We start from the raw sequence: 20,457 nt of genomic DNA, 5'->3' as shown, positions 1-20,457 counted from the left end.
TGCTCACTATCTTTTCATCAACCGGAATCACCGGATTATAATACCAAATTACCTGTTAATACAGTCACCTCGACTTCACTTATAACAAGAATATAAGTCCACGCTGTATATAAATTATTATACAAAAATTGTTTTATATTCAAACGCATCTTATTATCGGGTGACCCGCGTAAGAATATTCATGACCCATATTCCATGCAAAGCCCAATTTTAGAAACAGAATATCTACGACATAATGTTCCGATATTCGATTCCGTACGAACGTGTCTTTGTTCGTGGTGCAATTGAAGTAATAATTATATTTCAAAATATAAGCATTGATTATCTCCTCATTTCAGTATGAAAATTCGATGTGCATTATATTTAAATACCATTAAATTTGTATAAAATACCAAATACATCTTCTTCGATGAATTATAGTTTCAAACTTCATCGACGAAGAACAGAAACACGAAAGGAGTCGAAACAAGTTCAAACTTTCAACAATTGTACAGTGGAGAAACGCAATACAACATAATTTTTAACGAAACAATTGTTCTTCATCGGTACTACTCATACGTTGCGTAACTTCTTTCGAACACGCGAACGAAAACATATTTCGAAGACTACTACCGAAGACAGACGATAACATTGTGAAGGATCTACATGCCAGTACAACTGTGTCATTATCAACAACTGCACGCTTTTTCGGCAGCTGAAACATCTTTCGAAAGGAAATTTCGATTGCTCTCGAAACGGTGAAGATTGTTTACAATGGCCTTAACCTGGAGACTGACAGTCACGGCACTGCTGGTAAGGGGACATTATTCATTTAAAACAATAAGTGGTAAACAATTTCATAAGAAATCACTAATTATATTCCATGGAGATCGTAGCGGATGCGATCGTGCAATCTCGGTTATTCTCGGTAATTTTCGTCTGCGTGTTCATACAATATAATCTGACACTCACGTTTACTCGACGAAAAGGATAAGAGCTTATCGCGCTTAAAATGCCTACGTCACTGGTCACTACGTGCATAATCATTACGATATACATACATATAATATACGTACAATTGCTCACAAAAATATTTGAACATTTATCATAGAAAACTTCTATGTGTATATTGTACGTATTATATAGAACATTTTAAAATTTGATTGGCACAAAATTTGACAGACACAGCTGTCGTAATTATATTGGTATGTATTTGAAATCAATCTAAAAATGTATAGGTATAAAAGTTACAAAATATTTACTACAAACATACAGAGTACGACACAAAAGTATTGTTCTATAAGATCTTCGTATAAAATTTCTTGGCATTGAATATACTAACCTTTTTGTGACTGTTGAACTTTTGAGTACTTTCTCCAGAACTTGCTTAGAAGTAATATGATGGGTTTTAATGCTTTCTTTAAATCCAAACTAAAGATATTCGATAAGACTGAGGTCTGGGGATTGTGAGGGAATCGTTGATATATACAGTGTATTAACAATCATCCATTGCTTAGCAATGTAAACTTTGTGTGTCGGATCATTATCCTGTTGAAAATAATAATCTTGCTCTAAATTTCATTTTTCCTCACTTTTACTTTAAAATATTTAAATAATCATATTTATCCATGGCATTTCGAATAGAAACAAGTTCTCATAATACACCAGAAGAGCAAAATCGTTAAGATACACGTAATGTAAGAATAAATAAACTCCGGGCAAAATAATGTCGCAGCTACGTGCAACCGTCGAATAAAGACGAATTTGAATTTTCCGACTCTCCCCCGACCAGTATAAATAAACCGACGCGATCGCAAGCGAGTGAGTTATCTATCGAGTTATCGACGAGTTATCTAGAGTTGTCGAGCAGTATTTACGAGTATCTACCGAGCATATATCGAGTATTTATCAGCGACTTATACACTGCACGAGCGTCTCAACGACATTATTTATATTTATTTATTTATTTAATTTAAATATAATTGACGGGTTGCAACAGCAAATTCTCGTTATTCTAACTACCAATCATCTACAAGTCCTCTACATTGGTGACTCCGACGTGATCTGAACACGCAGCAACCTTCTGATATAAATATCCTAATTATATATAAATATATATAATTGATATTAAAGATTCTCCTACTAAATTTTAACACTTATTAATATAATCGACAATTGATTGTTTAAATACTTTTGCGATTTCTGTGAAATATATACTTACGCTAATTCTTTTAGCTTTCATTCATATTTTCAAATGTGTTCCTAACTTTACTAATATAATCACGATGGTCGAGTCTCATTACAATGTTACATTTACATTTACAAAATATTTCTAGAAGTGTTTAAATACTTTCGAACTACTATATATTCCGATTTTTTATACATCTTTCTGTATAATAATAGTTTTTGTAATTTTGTAACTATTATAGAACACGATTTATTTTATAAATATAATGAACATATTCTACATGAGTCACCGGTGACAACACTTTTTTTATATTTTCCATATTTTTTACTGCAATCTGTCTGAGAAAACATTTGACAGATTACGGTAGCCGTTGGGATTGCTGGCACTTGAATGGTCATCTCCATTAAGATGCCATTACAAATTGTCAATATACGTACGTATATACACACACATATCATTTATATACATATATAGAGGTATATATACATATACATATAGACATGTACATATATATTACAATAATGATACTAATAGTTCTATATTGGAATTAGGTCACACGAATGTTTCCTCTTTAGTCTTCTACTAGTGTAAGCTTCGTACACTTTCGCTGTTAATTGGTTCGGATGCACTGCAATACTATTGTCGTACCTTTTTTGCAAAGTTCCCGGTCTCCTCCTACACTGTTGGAATTTTTAAGTCTTTTAGAATTTCTTCATTTTTATCATACTATGAGTCGTTTACAACCGTTCCAAGGTTGTATCTTTAATATGTGACCGGTGACAAATCGTAGTAAATCGGCACGACATGGAATGCATTAAACAAATCAGAGGGTATATTTAAAGAACACACGAAACTGCAAATATTTCGTATATCGTATCATCCAATGTGTTTAATCGGCATAACGCAGGATTGGTTAGCAATCTTGTTATGTGCCGTTTATATTCGGATTGTTCAAACTTTAAAGAGCCAATATATATGTTCTACTAGAGAACGTCACCACTTACGATACAGTCCATTTTGCGGTCTTCGGACAAATTATACAGTAAAGCAGTAAACACTTAGCCGCGACGCAATAAATGAAATTAACACGTGACCTACTCGTCTGATCAAAGTTGGTGAAAGCGTCTGCGTTTTGTACCCGAATACGGAACGGAATTGATATGGAATTATAAGAGACTTCCGGTTTGGTTTCTATGCATTTTGATTTCCTCTCAAATATCGAATTGAGTATTTAATCTAATTAATCCAATAGAAACTATCCTATAATTACGTAATCGTAAAAATTTAAAAAAGAATTGTTTTAATTGGACAGCTTCTACGGAATGCGTACAGTGATTGGGCAATGTTTTCCCGCCAAAAAGGCAATTGCCTCGATGAATAATTGACTGGGGTTAGGTTATTACAAATGCTTGACATACGTCATGATATAGTTTTTTTTATATATATATCATGATGTCAACAAATATGATAAATTGTATAGTTCACTAATCACACTCATCATTCTTCTGATTACATTATTCTTTTAACTCAATTGAGATTGAACTTAAGAAAATATTATCACAGGATATTAATCGATTCAATTCGAACATCGATTTAAATTTTTCAAGAAAGACTCATAAGATATTATTGTAAGCAAATTTCAAGAGAATATAATCTATCATTCATATAAACGTATCTCGATTTATTCGAGATACTGTGTTTATTCAGGATGGTAGGGAACGTGCAAAATAGTCGGTTTCGTTCGCGCATGTATACTAGACATCGCAGTCGCAAAACATTAGGGTCCGCTAGCCCACGGCACCACACAAAAAGAGGGCTTAATTTATGGTACCCTCAAGCGTTGACGCTGTCTCTTGCCACAACCAAGGGTGACGAAGGCCAAGTAGCCGTTCCAGGCGTTCAAATTCCACATTCTTTTATATTATACTTTCACAATTAATTGCACAATTTGCACGTATGTATATTATTATATCCGATACTTTCACATAAGTCAAAACAAACTAAAAATGGCTACCGACACATCGCACAAATCGATTGTACAATCGTAATTAAATTAATCACATATCGATAATCGATAAATTTCCATTTTAACGCTCAAAATTTAAAGTGTGACGTTATATTTTTTAAAAGTCGATGTTTCAATCTAAATATTTGATATGCAATTTTCTCGTCTCGATACTTCTAATATAAAATTTAAAATAAAGGATGGACGAAATCTTCCAGACAGAAGCAAGGATTTCTAAGTTATTGGTGACGAGTATACAAAGAAAAATCTATGTTTATTTAGGGTAGAAATGTACGCGATCAAAAATGTCGATTCTTCTCCGTAAGCTGCTTTCGCTACGGAACCGTCGTCCCCTTCAAACTATCGGATATCGGAGAAGGAATTCGAGACGTCACGATAAAAGAGTGGTGAGCAAAACAAAGAATTTACCGTTAACCATCATACACAAGAAGCTTCCGCAATTGCCGATCATTTTCCCCCTCCACTGACATCAGATTCTCTTTTAATAATGTATTACAGAATATATTATATATATAGAGTATATTATTGAAAAGAAAAAAAATGAAAAAATTGCATTTACATGAGAATACATAAACTAATCCTAACATACATATATACATAATACATGTCAGTCGATAACACTGCGTTTCGATCTAATGTACCGTAAAGATAATTAAATTCTGACTTGGTACATTCGAATGCATAGGTTCGTGAAACCAGGCGACCGGGTGTCTCAATTCGATAACATTTGTGAGGTTCAAAGCGACAAAGCATCTGTGACGATTACCAGCCGTTACGACGGATTAATTAAAGCTTTGCACTACAAGGTGGACGACGTAGCTCTGATAGGAGATTCATTGCTGGACATCGAACTAGACGGTGATAATGGGAACATGGAAGTTAAGACGATGATCTCTGACAAACAGCATCCGCAACAACAAACTATAAAAACCGATCACAAGCAGAGCGTTAATGGCAACGAGGAAGACTGCGTAGTAAAATATGGGTTAGAAAAGGCACTAGCAACTCCTGCGGTCAGAAGAATAGCTATGGAGAATCATATTAACCTAAAGGACGTCATTTCTACGGGCAAAGGTAATCGAATACTTAAAGAGGATATATTGGCTCATTTGGAAAAAATGTCTACTAGCTCCGAGAGAAAAAGGGTCGAAGAAAAACCAACGGCGGAAACGGTGATACCGATAAAAGGCTATACCAGGCATATGTGGAAAACGATGACGCAGTCTCTGGTAAGCTGGATTTCTCTATCGTTTCGAGAAAATATTACACAAACAGAAATTTCGAAGATATATATTTTGCTTTTTTTCTTTTATATTGAATTATATTATATTTTATTTCTATTTTAATCGAGTTTATTTTCAATTTTATTTCGGGGAAATCTGCACAAAAAACAAAAATAAAAACATAAATTATCTACCTTAAGTTATTCGCATGTTATTATTAAAAATAAATTTTCTGCAAAAATGAAAAGAAGTTCAAGTAATGCCGTAACGAACGCATTAAGACTGCGAAATAAATAAGCGTAGTTTGGGTTAAAACGCACACCAGTCATAAATTGCAAGATTAGCAAAATTTTATCTATCGCGTGTCCACGTGGTTGCAGTAACTAAATAAACGGCCAGTTAATCGATAATTGGTTTGCGGATTAAATAACCTGACAACCTTTTCATAGATAACAAGAAAAGAGAAGATAAATTTTTTATTTAATAATAGTAACAAGCGCACGAGTCTCGTTGCGCAGAAAAATGTCATTGTACTATGTCTGTAGTTGAAATGCGCGAATCACGACGATACCGACAACAGAAGTGCGTCGTCTAAAAGTGACGTTGACACACATGATTGATAGCGATCGATCGAATACGAGCATCTACTCGGCCCGATTTTTCTGTCAACGTTGACAGACGAAATACCGTTCAAACCGGAAAATACGGCCTTTTTAATCGTCTCATCACTCAACCTTTCATGTTTCATGTTCAAATATGACATGTACACGGTCTCCTATGTGCTAACGTGGTTAATCCCATGCCCCAAATAAACGTCCAAAAATAAACATGTAATTAAACGAGTCCGCTACGAAAAATTTACGAAACCAACACATGTTTACAGAGTATACCACACTTTGTGTACAGCGATGAGTGTAACGTTAACAGACTGATGGACTACCGAAACGAAGTGAAGGATTCGGTGAAAGAGCAAGGCGTTTCTTTAAGCTTGATGCCGTTTTTCATAAAAGCCGCATCTAGAGCATTAGAAAAGGTGCCACAGCTAAACGCCTGGCTTGATGAAAAAAATCAAACGTTGCGTATTCAAGAGAGGCATAACATCGGCATTGCTATGGATACACCTGAGGGCTTAATCGTACCGAATATTAAAAATGTTCAGGATTTAGATATTATAGAGATCGCGAAGCAATTAAACCGTCTTCAAGAACTTGGAAGAAAATCTTCGATCCCGCCGAACGATTTATCGAATACAACGTTTTCACTATCAAACATAGGTGTCGTAAGTATAGAAATTATTTCCAAATGCTGTTAAATTAGTAATGAATTGAAATATATCGATTATTAAATGATCAAACTGAATTATAAAAATATTTTTATAATTCGAAGATCGAAAGAATTCAATTTAGATTTAAACTATATCTAAATTGAATTTAAATCCGAAGACAATCGTTATATAAATCACATCAAAACCAAATTGATCGATTAGATTAAAATTAATCGTTTGTTTCCCGAAAAATGAAACATTTATGATGTATTTTAGTACTAAAATTTCGAAATTTTTATGAAGTGGAGTTGATCAATTTGGCTTCTGAGTAGTTTATATAACAAATTTCAAACAAACAATTTACGATACATCCATTTGTTGATCATATGATATAGATACAATTTAAAACAAATTCAATCGTCATTGACAGGTGGGCGGTACATATACAAAACCAGTGATTCTTCCTCCACAAATTGTGATCGGCGCGTTTGGAAGAGTGCAAAAATTACCACGTTTCGATGATAAAGGAAACGTAGAAGCCGCAAACATAATTTTCATTAACTGGGCTGCTGATCATCGAATAGTGGATGGCGTCACAATGGCTAAGTATTCAAATCTCTGGAAACATTACATTGAAAATCCTTTATTTTTATTGATAGGAGCGTGAAAATGTATTTTGAAGTAAGGATGTTTTTTATGGGAATTTTTTATAACTAATAAGTTACGAATGATTAAAAAATTTTATACCATACTTGAATATTATCGATAAGGATTGATATGTAGAGTGTAGTGAAATTTTTAAACATTTTGTACGTAAATATTAATTTATTTATTGCTGCACAACCAACTAGGACTTTTTAAGAAAGGTAAAATATCTTTTTCTAACAAATTCAAAGTTTCATACAACTGTATGGTAGTCATTATATGATGACCAGTGAAACCACTGTGAGCATTTCTTGTACATTTAATCTATCATACATTGTCCTACAAATTGTTTGAACAGATATTTCAAAAAAATATGTCAAGGAAGTGGTTGTACTAATTAATGTTGTCTTTTTAATAACTTTTTTCTTTGACTTAATTGGAATATTATTCTATCAAATTATTGAAAGCATTGGTTAATCTTATAAAATGAAGAGATTATTAAAAACTAATATCGAATAAAATATTAATTGCAATGAAGATCTAAATAATGAATACAACCACTTGTACACTTATATATTTTTAATTTTTTATATATACAGTTTCATGTATCGCATTTTTAATCACACATTTTCCATACAATCAGTACATTCCATTAAATGCCACTTAAATATTTGCTCAAAAAGTAGTCAGTCTGTTTAGTAGTTAGAGTAGTAGAAAAGATTGTATATGCATTTCATGGTCCAAAATTTTTTTTGACAATCAAAGTTTCAATTTATGCTGCAGAAGACACTAATTGAGTATTTGAGCATAAAATAATATTTAAAATGAGATGTTACATCTTGCTAAAAAAGTATTAATACATATGCAAAATCCAGTTTGTACATTTGTTATATATAAACAAATAGAATATTTATTGAAACATAAAGCATACAATAAATAATTCTTTTCTATTATAAATCTTATACATAAAATTGATGTTAAAAAAATACACAAAATATTAATAAAAATACAAGTATTATCAGGCGAAAATATAATCCACCTTCGATTATACTTCTTACTTTCCAATATGACTAGGTATGCAGATTATTATTGATAATATAGTTAGTTCAAAAATTTAAATATCAAGCTGCTTTTATGTATACCTATATATATTATAGAACTACATATACTCATAAAAAATAATCAAAACATATATAATTTTTACTAAGAATTGGGTATATAGTCATCTAAAATTACTTTCATAAAATACCTAAATCAAAAATAATCTGCTCTTTTTGTCAGTTTACTTCTAAAATATATCAAAATTCTACATATTTCCCATAGAAGGTGTATTTCTTATTCAGTGAATAAGTATCACCGGTATTTCACGAAACAAATCTTTTTGTAAATATAACATTTTTTGTTATAATTCTTGATTCTGGAAGTTCTGTACTTCGTTATAGTTTCAAATAATGTATTGAGATATTCAAAGTTCTGATAATTATAGAAGAGAACAATTCATATATATTTAAAGTTATGCTGAACATACACAAGCGCACGTATGTATAGTTTTCCACCGTATAGCTACCATATAACTGTAATCGTTATCGTTTTAAGCGAGTTATTAAAAAAATTACTACAAAAATGAATATCAAAAAATATTTTGTATCGACTTTGAAAGACATCAAGAAAATATAGAAAGCAATAAAATCAAACAATACATATTTACTTAAACATATCTATAAAAATGCATAAACCATTTCTTCTAAATGTCCTTATAACTAATGAAACTAATTCAAATGTAAAAAAATGTATAAATAAAGAGAATGTGCATAGTAATTGTTTTGTATATGCGAGGTAAAGTGAAGTGCAATATTGTTATCTTGTTATAAAAGTTCTGGGATACAAATAGTATACTATATTACAACTCATAACTTGACATGAATAGTTCACTTGTGCTATACATCACCATACAACCTTTCTAAACATTTATCTCACAGCTCTACTCCATTTACATGAATAACTTTCTTTTTTTCTTTTTTCTTTTAATATAACTTCACTAACATAGAAAAGTAGTGTTTTATCTTATGATTTGGCATTATTATGCCATATTAATAACTGTTGTTCGAAAACAGTTCCTACAAGGTACATACATTTGTTCCTTTACATAGAATGAATGAAATATAATAATTCACAACCATAACAATAAAGATCTCATTTTATCAAACACTTAACAGCTGACTTTATGATAAGAGAATTGTTAGTATCTAATAAAACAAACCTACGAAAAACAATGGCAAGCAAAAATATATAAAATTGTTTGAAAAATGTAAATTTATATTTCTAATAAGTATCTTTTTATTAAAAAAGGAAGAAAAAAGAAAAAGAATCAAAACCAATAGTATCAAAACTATTAAAAATATAACCAATAAAATTACGGCACATAGAAGAACATTTCTTTTTTCTTTACATTAATAAGATTCTCACAGATGTTTTTCAAATGAAATTAAAGTGTATCATTTTTTAAATACGAACTGTAAATAATACAAGCAAGTTAATTATGGAACTTTTTGTGCTTTTAAAGTCTATGCATTAGGATAAATTTGTAGAAAAACCATTTTTCTACATATACAAAATATGTACTTCACATGATATCTCACAAAAGAAGAGTCTGTAAGAATCTCGCCTAGTTGACAGAGATAATGTTTGTATATAATATATATGCATAATATATATTCATTTTCATATAATATTTTTTTAAATATATATGAGTAATAAATAGTATTTTGTTTCTGGCACATTGTCAGCTCTCTGCAAAGAGAACAAGTGAGTTGACACAAATATAATCAACGTCATAAAACAACACAAATATATGCATTCTTTTGAAGATAGAAATTCGGGAAGAAACTTATCATCTTATGATTGTTCACTAAATAGTTCCTATTTTACCTACTTACATAACCAAATAATATGAGTAAGCTGTGGATTGGCCCATGAAGAAATTTTTCTTAAAAATAGTTTTTTTATACATCACATTTCAAACTCTTTTCCTCATCATAAATTGTGCAAGGGAACGCGTTTCTAATCTATGGTATAACCTAAGAATAGAATTCTTCCTCGAAATCGTTATTATTTCTGTTTTTAAAAAGCTTAGTTCACAAGTCGTGACCACTGGAAGCCAGAAATATTTTCCTCAAATAAATACCATCACTCCCACCTTTGGTAACGCTGTTTCAGTCATTCAATTGCTTGACAGTATCAAAGGGAATATGATCTACTACCATGAAAACAAGCGTTCAGGAGAAACAAAATGGAAATTCCATTTTTTTTTGTGTGTTTATAAGTATATTGGTATATACTAATATTAGTTAAAGAAATATATACACTAAAAAAACTTACGTGAAGTGTATTCAGTTTGATGTGTATAAACTGATCACTAGTTACAGAAAATAAAAAGAAGATATCATTGCGTTTTCTAACTGGATGTCATTGATGACGACTAATCATCATAGATACTACTGCTCCGGTTGCTCGAAGGACAGCGACAGCATTGTTATGATCAGATTTAGTGAAATCTATACCATCGACTTCTAAGATCTTATCTCCTGGTCGAAGGGTACCTTGTGCTGGACCATCTGGATTCACTTTAGTCACAATTATTCCCTAGGATAAGTAAAACTATTGATTAAAAGATAGAAAATTTTATTGCGTCTGTTTTAAATTTTGAATATTTACGGTTTCTGCGCCTGCCACTCCGCCGGCAATGCTGAAACCAAGACCTGGATTTTTTTTCACTTGAACAGGCAACTATAAAGGCAATAATTATGAATTGTAAAATATACATAAAGACATTATGTTCAAAAAGAAAAAAAAAAAGAAGAAAAAAGAAGAAAAAGAAGAAGAAGAAGGAAAAAAAATGAAACATACTACGTTAGCATTTTTGTGCGGCCCGAACATCCATTTAAATCTTGGTTTCCTTTCTGAATGTAATGACTCATTCAGTCCAGCAACTTTATAATTATCAATGTTAGAATTGGTCACCTCATTTAAAGATTTATTATTTGCTAGAATTGGAGTACTTCGACCAGAACTAGTTTCATTTTTTATGTTCATAGAACTGTTCGTATTCGTCGTTTCGATAGATGAAATTTTTGAAATTCCTTCCATATTCGAATTTGTAACTAGACTTGAGTTTATTGCATTTATGGATAAATTATCACAGGAAGTATTATTATTTGAAACAGATCCGTTTATTATTTTTTTTGGTCGATCCAAAACTTTAGGTTGCATAGATAGCGGACTTCGATATTTTTTCCCAGTTATAGGAGATGTTGGTATACACGATGCGTTCAATATTTTTGAAGCTTCATAGTCTTCAACAGAAGAATTTGTACATTTGTTCGATAGATCGCTATTTGAAATAGAATTCATACTTTCCAAATGTTTCGTCTTTAAAATAGGAATTCTACTTGGTTTTAACGATCGATCTCCTTCTAATGACTGTGCTGTCGGATCAATCGAATCTGTTAACGTGTGTTGATTGGTGCCACTAAAAGAATTTATATTTCCATCGTTACTTGAGGTGTTTGTCAAATCTGTATTATTCAACGCATATTTGTCATTGTACAAATGCTCTTCAACTTTAAATGGTTCTCCATCATAATTTTGTATTTCCGTTCCCTGCGATATTTTCGAATTTGATATGTTCATATCAATTGGTGCAGGAGCCATCGTCGCCGAGTCTAGTGGAGCTGCTATAATATGACAGAATATAAAATTCGTATTGTGTGTGTGTTATCATTTTAGAAATGATTACAAGAAATTACTTACATTGATTTAATTGCTGAAAAAGTGCCGCCTTTTTTGAAAATGCGGCTGCAATATGGTACGGTGGCGGGACGGGTGGAACTTCATTTACTTTCGACACTTGAACATGATCGGTATTTTTGTTGTTCGCGGCAATAGGCATAGTCTTATAGGGTTCAATAAATTTGTCTGATTCAACAATTTTTGCTGTGTTTGCCTTCGAGTACTCATCCGGTTTCCAAGTAGAATTTACATAATCTGCTACTGTTGGAGTTTTGGAAAGATACTCAGACGTGGGATTACGAATATATTTTGCTTCTCGGATATCCGGACTTTTTTCTTTTGCAAGTACGGTCTTGTTTGCTTCATCGGAAGATTCTTCTGAAACAGATTGCTCTGTTCCAATATCCGTAGAACTATTATTCTTGCATGCCTTTGATGTATAATGTTCAATTGGTGATAATGATGAGTGTGAATCCTATAGAAAAAATCTTTAATTAGTTGATTTAATTTTTTACCCACGGAAGACTTAATATTGTCCCTATCCAATCCCACTTTATACTAGTTTAACTTTTGTTCAAATTGAAATCATATTTTTTGTAAATTGATTTCACAATTTCACTTGTTTTTTATTATATATTTTAATTTTTGATATTATTAACATCACTAATAAATACTCTGGAATCATATAAATTGTCTTTCTTTCATAATTCTCTAATGAATACCTTATTAAATAAACTTTGTGAAAGACAGGTCCCAGATTTTGAGGTAAGGTCCAGAGTAGTTGTAGCAATAATAGCTTCTTTGATCATAGTCTCCTGTTCTAAATGCATCTGCAAGTTTCAATTGCCAATTTTCTTGTAATTCAGATATTGATTATGCAAAAATGCATACAAAAAGATATAACGAAAATATTGATAGTATTTGAAGATTCCACTTTCTTTAGTGCTATTTCTATATCATATTGATTTAAAATTTTTGTTGTCACATTAATAAAAAAAATGATGAATGGAAATTGAGCAAAGGATAAGTGTGTTTCTAATTCTACTTACTCTTTGATCATGCGCTGATTGATGATGCAAATTTCGGGCATGCCTAGCAAGGTTGCGCAGCTCTTTAGGGTAGGGAGTCGGTGCTCGATGAAGTTGTCTAGGGATTTCAGATTCTACCTCAGCAGCAAAACATATTCTTTTTCCAGTACCAACGATCGAACTTGAAATTAATCCTACAGCTGGTGTTACTTCTGTATGCAAAAGACACAGAATTATAATTATACATCTAATTATGCTAAAAGTTACAAAATATGTTTAAATGAAAACAATATTAACATATACTAGTGGATTTATTCGCAAATACTTTACCATTTCATTCTTCATCTTCATCCTCATTATCCACTAGCAGCAATAATGTACCACATTTTATAGATATTATATTAAAAATTATAATTGTGTACTACTATACAATGGTCGAAATTTTATTAGATTATTGATGCGTACATTATTAAACAAATATAAATACTTACGTTCAAGTTCTTGCCGTGGTTTTTGTGGGAGCATAAAGCAACTTAACACCATCATATCCTCTTCACAATTGAATTCCTGCTGCAATGGCACTAATGGTTGACTTTGATTGTCGCTCAGCCATAATGCTTTCAAATTACTCAAATTCAACATAGAAACAGGCAAAAATTTGATGCAATTGTTTACAAGATTGAGTACTTTTAAAGAGGATAGATGTCCCAATTCAGGTGGGACTCGAGTTAGATTGTTCGATCTCAATGATAGCAATGATAATGCTGTGCAACTTCCAATCTCTGGTGGAAGGCACCTCAAGTAATTATTGTCTACATTTAAACAATGTAATTTTCGCAAAAGTCCTATTGATGATGGCAAATATTCAAGGAAGTTCTTAGTAACTATAAGCTCCTCTAAGCTTGACATTTGTCCAATGTCATTTGGCAGTGCATTCAATTGATTGTCATCAACTTTAAGAGTCACAATTGTACGTAAATAACAAAGGGAATCTGGTAACTGATAAATTTCATTTGATGAAAGATGCATAATCGAAATATCTCTCCATCCTTCTACTTCTGATGGTATAATATGAATTGCATTCATTGTACAGTCAAAATGATTTAAACGGTAAAGCTGATTAATGTTGAGTGGTACACGTCTAATATCATTACCATCTATCCACAATTCAGTGAGATTGATAAGATCCCCAACAACTTCAGGCTAAAAGAATAAAATTAGCATTAATATATGTAGGCTAATAAATAGTAATCATGGCAAATATAAACATACCAATTCAGTGAAATCATTATTACCAATATCAAGTCTTTGCAAATTTATTAAACGGCTCATACTCTTTGGTAATGTCATCAAGTTATTTTCCCTAAGTTCTAATGTTTTCAAAGCTGAAAGTCTTCCAAAATTTGCTGGTAAATATTCTATATATGCATCATTTATATACAATTCTCTTAATCCAACAATATGTGTAATAGCATCAGGGAAACGTTCAAATGGATTAACACTGATATCTATAGAACGAAGATTTTTACACTCTTTTATACTATCTGGTAGCTCTTTAATACCTAAGAAAAATAAATATAATAATTATGAATACATTGAACATAAGCAAAATCCAAGAATACATAGTACTCTTATACACATACTATTTTTACTGAGGTCTAAATATTCCAAGTTAATTAATGATGCTATGGCGGGTGGTAATGTTGTGACTTCATTATCACTAAGAGAAAGTACTCGTAATTCATGGCACTGAAACAGTGGCCTTGGAAGATCCTTTATCTGTAACAAAATATAGAAGAACATACTTAAATCTAAAGAGCTTAGATTAGCATGAGAAATCAATTGATATTTATATTTACCCTATTGGCATCAAGATACAATTTCTCTAATGTCCTTTCATAAATGAACACGTCAGGTGGTACATCATAAAGATTACAATTATTCAAATGCAACTCGCAGATATCTTCTTCTTGTGTTCTCAAACATGCAGCACACTGCCACCAAGCACTACCCATTTCATGTATGCCTATAAACAAATGTTTTCTTAAAATATGCAATTTTTATTAAAAGTATGTAATATTTTTTAATAATAATCAAGGAGATTCATAAAATATCAAAAGATTCCTATTTTTTATTACCTATAACACTTCAAGTACGATTCTTTAAAAGATCATCGATGTATTTACGGTAAAGGATAGATCCGAGAACAAAACAAGGACTCGCTAAAAATTCTTGTTCTATGGTATTTTTGAAAATCATTCAGCTATCGATGCATCAATGTTCGGTTTTTTACGTGCCGGCTTTGTCAAAGTTATTTCTTGCCGCATCATCGCGGATACTACGATACGCGATGCACTTGTCGATAAATTCTTTTCTCAAGCTGATGAGAATAATTCACAAAACGTAACGATACGCTGATCAACACTAGTTAGATGTCAAGAGATGTAGGTTATTCGATACTTCTCTTTAAGGATTTCTTTCATGAATATATCTCACTGTTTATTTGCTACATATTCTATTCTTTTATAAAGTCAATAGAATGGTAACAAATCACGATGCAATAAATCAACAAAGACCGTCCTCTCGAAGGTACAACAATTTGACACATTTGTAAGAGTTAAATAAGCTTACGCATACCAGTTTATCATTTATTGAAAAACCTTCGATGAAACTAATGGTATGTTCATAACAGTTCATAATGTCCCGACGTTTAATCTACTATATTACTGAAACAATAGTTGATAGATTTTTACATGACTAACATAGCAAAATGAAGATTGTATAAAAATATATTGGTATAAACGTGTTGCTTGATGAAAACCGCATACTCGATGCGACAAATCATTATTAAATATTATTCGCAGTATGACACGAATTAATTGTAACGCGATGTATTTGTCGTAAAATGAACGAGTCCTAAACATGAGGATGCACCTTAGCAGGCGCAAAATCGACAGCGACAAGTGACGTTTCTACTCGTACACGTGCGCAGAAGTTAATTAATGGATTAAACGTGATGAAGATGCAAGACGTTCTGATGTATTACAAGAAAAATTAAATCTTTAATATGCACAAATAAAGAAAAAAAGTCATCACATAACAACACGTTCATTCGTATTAGCTATAATCGGCATAAAGAAATTTACGAATGCAAGGTAGGATTTTCGAAAGAAATCGGGATCGTAAACAAGAAGAAAATGAGTTCTAGCGAATATAAGGGTAGCGAGAATGAAGATATCGAAAATTCAGATGAAAGTGATAGGCCATCAGGCGAGAGATGGGCGCCTGTTGGAGCAAATGATGGTGATAATGATTTTGCCGATGAATATAAATATGTTGATAACATGGAGAAGTGAGTATTTAATCTTTGATGGATACAACAGAAGTGCTGTTGATAGTAGTGCTTTCTAAATAACAAAATATTTCATTTTATAAACATTTTTTAATGTATTCTAATAGCTTATCATACGATATGGAGAGGTTAAAAGTGCTTGAGGAAGAACAGGAGATGTTAAATTCATCTCTTATAGCATTGACTACCCACTTTGCTCAGGTATTAAATGGGTTTAAAAATATAGTTCATATAATTCATGAATTTTTTTTACATAAAAAAGTATAAATATCTAATATCTTTAATATCTATCTATCTCTAACTATCACAGGTTCAATTTCGTTTAAGACAAATTGTGGATGCACCTGCAAATGAAAAAGAAACATTGCTCAAAGAATTAGAAGAGTTTGCTTTTAGAGGAATACCGGATGTTACAAATAACTTATCACTTGATAGTGGATCAATCACACCAACTTCTCCAATGTCCTGCAAGCAAAGCGTAAGCTACATAAAAATCTAATGTACCTGTAACTTATTTATTCTTTTAATTAGTATTATCCTTTTTATTTTTTCTTGTATTTATTTCTTTCCTCTATTTTTATATTTTTTATGTATTTTATCTGTGTTTGTATTCACTTTGTTTGTAAATAAACATGCTTATAAATCCGTGATATGCTTTCATTATTAATCTTAAATATTATTTATTAGAAAATAAATATCATTATATGTAAGCTATTCATAGAGTACATAAATTTATTAATCTCATGCCATATGTTTTAATCCTTATTTAATTCCCGAATATTGATATATGTATAATATGATAATTACAAAAAGAAAAGATAGTAAGCTACTTTAGTATATATTATTTAACAGATATCTGGTGTAATAAATGATGTTGATGTTGAATCTAAAATGGCATTACAAAGAACAAAACAAAAAGAATTAATATGTCAACTAAAATCTCAGTTGGAAGATTTAGAAAAATATGCTTATGAAACTGGTAATGCAGATTTACCACAAAGTATGATATTAGAGAGGCAGAGTATTATAATCAGTAAGTTTCAAAGATTACTATTAAGATAAACATCTGTTTGATTGAAATTTAGGTTGATTTATTATTTTTTCAGACCATCTAAAAGAAAAGTTAAATTTCAATGTTGATGATCTTTGTAAATTACCAGTTGATGACTTAAGATGGCAAGTAGATTATGCTATAAGTCAGGTAAATTATTTCATATAAGATAAATTACTAAAGAAATAATGATAGATGGGTTGAAATTAAATAAGTTAAAAAATAATTTACAGATTGTTAGCCCTTTGAAAATGAAGGAGCAATTAGTATCTCAATTAAAAACACAAATTGCGGATTTAGAGCGTTTTATAAATTATCTTCAAGGAGAAGTCAATACAGAAACTTTAGCTTGCACCTGTGCATGTCCAGTACATACCAATGGTTCTGCTGGTTCTACTTCATATGCTAAAAAATCGTTTAACAGAAAAACAGAGGAAGAAAGTAGAACAAAGACTTTGAATACTGTTAAGAAAGTTGTAGCCCTGTTGCATATGTTCATAGTGTCTCAATTAGGATGTGGTAGTGAAAGAGTTCGAAGAAATTTTAAGAAAAGTTCTGTACATAATTGGCGCGATTTAAGAACAAGACTAGATTTTGCAGTTGAACATGTTATAGAGACCATTGCCGAAACTGAACGTCACCCGGAAGATGACGATATCGCTAATGAAAACGATTACGCCTCGGATTCAGATTCTATGTCACATTGCAACGCCAGAGTAACATCCGCTGTAAGGAAGCATCTAGCAACTTCCATACGTGATTTAATACAACACGGTTTAATGTCTGATGCGCGTTCTAACAGTGTAGTACCATTTGTGGGATGTTTTCCCCAAAGAAACTCTTCTGCTTCTAATCTAATGCATGCATGGGAACTAGTATTGAAGTATTATGAAATTAAAAACGGCCATCGTTACAATTCTAGTCCGGCACAAAAATTATCTCAAAGTTTTAATCTTGATTTAGCAGGTGGAAGAGTTGTTTCTTCTAAACAGGTAGCTATTTTACATTTGCTAATATTTTCTCACATTTTTAATCGAATTTGTTCCTTTAAGGATATTAAAAAATTTTCAGAGTTTATTAACAACAATTGGGAATATCATTGCATCACATAATCCATACAAAAGGAGTTACGATTCTCATTTTAAGGCATTTATATGTGCATCCCTTAAGTGAGTAAATGTTGTTACAAATCATCTTGTGACGAACAAGCATTTAAGATTTGTGTTTCTCTTATTATAGTGCTAACAAACTTGTCGTTTGGTTAAAACTTATTTTGCAATGTCAATATCTTCTTGAAAATCATTATACCTCGTGGAGTTATGTTGTAAAAACAGGTAATTAAAATATTCATATAGAAGCAATATTAATTTTAACAGCATAGATTTTAATTGCAATATATCTGGTTACAATACTCACATATTATTGTTACAAACAGGTTTTCAAGATGCATTTCACACTCTTGATCGTCTTACAAGTTATAAATTTGATCTACCAGTTGATCTAGCGGTAAGACAATTTCAGAATATAAGAGATGCATTTTGATTGCGAAGAATGTCAATGATCATATTTACAAGAGTATGGAGGTACTTATTTTAGCAAATCAAAGACGAAATACTAAATACTGCAATTAGATAAATAACAAACAGTATATTTTAACTTTATATTGACATTATAATAGTATATCACTTTTTATAATTTTCTAGTTTTATTTTGCCAAGAACATTCCTTTGTCATTTTCGAGTATTTATTATTAAATAAGTTTTATCATGCAATAATGTAGCTGTAATGACTTAAAATGTCAGTATTTTAAATTTAAATTTTCCAAATTTGGGTTCTTAATTAGTTTATTTTGAAAATATAAAATATTGTAGTATAAGCAGTAAAAATGATCATATGTTGCACATGAAAATGTCAATGATGATCTTATGATATATAAAGTGCAGTACAGGTAATAATGTAATGCTGCCCGACATAATATGGACTGAAATATATACATTATCTAATTATTTTGAACTACATTTTTTAACATTACGCGTTCTCGATAGATTAATAAATTTAAAATGCTAGTATTTTTATTTACACCAGTTAAAAAGTAATCTTGCATAAATTGAAACCAGGTTTATAAAATTAAAAAATGTGGTTTTTACTATAATTAAACTTAAGATCTTAATGCTAAATTGTATCAGAAGGATAGAAGAAGTCATGTTACTTCGTATGAAGAATTAATATTTGTCAAAAACCAAAGAATAAACCAAAGTTGTTTTTAGTATTTCATAATTCTTACTTCTTTAGTTTTTAATTTTAGTATCTTTACACAATTGCAGTTGATAGATATATAATTTTATGGTAACGTATCACTGAAACAGTAACTAAATCTAATAACAATGTACTTTGATGTTACAATATATTATCAATATGTTGTATTTTATAGATTTTTATAATTGATTTGTATAGTGTACATGTTTAGTTAATCATAAGAAAAGTTATTTCTTTTTATTGCATGGCTAGTTGAAAAAAGGAATATTAGATATTATGTTCTTCTATAAAGCAACAAATTATTGTTCCTAATTTTCTGAACATTATTCCATGAGAAAAACGTATAGATTTCGAAACATCTTATTAGAACATATGGATTATTTTCGAATAATAGTGTACTAGATATACATATATGCAATGCAGATATACATGACTATTATATCGCCTACATAAGATATTTCATGTATAAGGTAGCGTTAAGAATGTTAACTGTATAATACAATATAAATATCTGCTTTTTATATACATAATGATGATTTGACATTAATTTATTGAGAAAAATATGCGGAAATATATTTATGGAGCAATGTACTTGGTTTTATAATTTGTCATCCCGATGTTGCATTCTTCATGGAAATAAAGAAAAAAATAGGCTGT

The 20,457-nt window shown here is 30.9% G+C and overlaps 3 protein-coding genes across 6 annotated transcripts; 2 read left to right on the top strand and 1 right to left on the bottom strand.

Moving 5' to 3' along the window:
• Nucleotides 1-292: 292 nt before the first annotated feature.
• On the top strand, nucleotides 293-9,143 carry LOC132906731 (lipoamide acyltransferase component of branched-chain alpha-keto acid dehydrogenase complex, mitochondrial). Its single transcript, XM_060959190.1, has 5 exons — nucleotides 293-792; nucleotides 4,455-4,579; nucleotides 4,879-5,422; nucleotides 6,300-6,695; nucleotides 7,111-9,143. Exons 1-5 carry the CDS (start codon nucleotides 754-756, stop codon nucleotides 7,345-7,347), a joined length of 1,341 nt encoding a protein of 446 aa, XP_060815173.1. The 5' UTR covers nucleotides 293-753; the 3' UTR covers nucleotides 7,348-9,143.
• LOC132906719 (protein lap1-like) lies at nucleotides 7,486-15,771 on the bottom strand. 4 transcript variants are annotated; one of them, XR_009658032.1, is made up of 12 exons: nucleotides 15,280-15,769; nucleotides 15,001-15,167; nucleotides 14,785-14,920; nucleotides 14,414-14,703; nucleotides 13,633-14,344; nucleotides 13,163-13,353; nucleotides 12,836-12,943; nucleotides 12,135-12,588; nucleotides 11,232-12,058; nucleotides 11,040-11,111; nucleotides 10,704-10,967; nucleotides 7,486-10,581 (listed from the first exon to the last, which is right to left on the bottom strand). XR_009658032.1 is itself a non-coding variant. In XM_060959147.1 (11 exons), exons 2-11 carry the CDS (start codon nucleotides 15,154-15,156, stop codon nucleotides 10,791-10,793), a joined length of 3,123 nt encoding a protein of 1,040 aa, XP_060815130.1. In that variant the 5' UTR covers nucleotides 15,157-15,167; nucleotides 15,280-15,769; the 3' UTR covers nucleotides 7,486-10,790. The 4 variants fall into 4 exon arrangements, 3 of the variants coding, with proteins under 3 accessions (XP_060815130.1, XP_060815131.1, XP_060815132.1); XM_060959147.1 differs by having other exon boundaries at nucleotides 7,486-10,967; XM_060959149.1 differs by lacking the exon at nucleotides 7,486-10,581 and having other exon boundaries at nucleotides 10,891-10,982; nucleotides 15,280-15,770.
• A 230-nt stretch (nucleotides 15,772-16,001) lies between these two features.
• On the top strand, nucleotides 16,002-20,391 carry LOC132906728 (RUN domain-containing protein 1-like). Its single transcript, XM_060959181.1, has 9 exons — nucleotides 16,002-16,493; nucleotides 16,601-16,694; nucleotides 16,804-16,971; nucleotides 17,346-17,526; nucleotides 17,600-17,694; nucleotides 17,778-18,536; nucleotides 18,616-18,713; nucleotides 18,784-18,878; nucleotides 18,980-20,391. Exons 1-9 carry the CDS (start codon nucleotides 16,339-16,341, stop codon nucleotides 19,084-19,086), a joined length of 1,752 nt encoding a protein of 583 aa, XP_060815164.1. The 5' UTR covers nucleotides 16,002-16,338; the 3' UTR covers nucleotides 19,087-20,391.
• The last annotated feature ends 66 nt before the right edge of the window (nucleotides 20,392-20,457 follow it).

This window comes from Bombus pascuorum, chromosome 5 (assembly GCF_905332965.1).
Source record: "Bombus pascuorum chromosome 5, iyBomPasc1.1, whole genome shotgun sequence".
NCBI classification, from domain to species: Eukaryota; Metazoa; Arthropoda; class Insecta; order Hymenoptera; family Apidae; genus Bombus; species Bombus pascuorum.
This window is presented reverse-complemented; position numbering and strand designations above follow the sequence as displayed.

Excerpts from the sequence above, each read along its gene's own strand:
- LOC132906731 (XM_060959190.1), top strand. The coding sequence starts at position 754 with ATGGCCTTAACCTGGAGACTGACAGTCACGGCACTGCTG. Across the intron at positions 793-4,454 it reads TGACAGTCACGGCACTGCTG|GGTAGAAATGTACGCGATCA; the intron begins GTAAGGGGACAT and ends ATGTTTATTTAG. Across the intron at positions 4,580-4,878 it reads GACGTCACGATAAAAGAGTG|GTTCGTGAAACCAGGCGACC; the intron begins GTGAGCAAAACA and ends TCGAATGCATAG.
- LOC132906719 (XM_060959147.1), bottom strand. The coding sequence starts at position 15,156 with ATGGGTAGTGCTTGGTGGCAGTGTGCTGCATGTTTGAGAACACAAGAA. Across the intron at positions 14,921-15,000 it reads TGTATCTTGATGCCAATAGG|ATAAAGGATCTTCCAAGGCC; the intron begins GTAAATATAAAT and ends ATTTTGTTACAG. Across the intron at positions 12,059-12,134 it reads TTTTCAGCAATTAAATCAAT|CAGCTCCACTAGACTCGGCG; the intron begins GTAAGTAATTTC and ends GTCATATTATAG.
- LOC132906728 (XM_060959181.1), top strand. The coding sequence starts at position 16,339 with ATGAGTTCTAGCGAATATAAGGGTAGCGAGAATGAAGATATCGAAAAT. Across the intron at positions 16,695-16,803 it reads TGACTACCCACTTTGCTCAG|GTTCAATTTCGTTTAAGACA; the intron begins GTATTAAATGGG and ends TAACTATCACAG. Across the intron at positions 18,537-18,615 it reads GAGTTGTTTCTTCTAAACAG|AGTTTATTAACAACAATTGG; the intron begins GTAGCTATTTTA and ends AAAAATTTTCAG.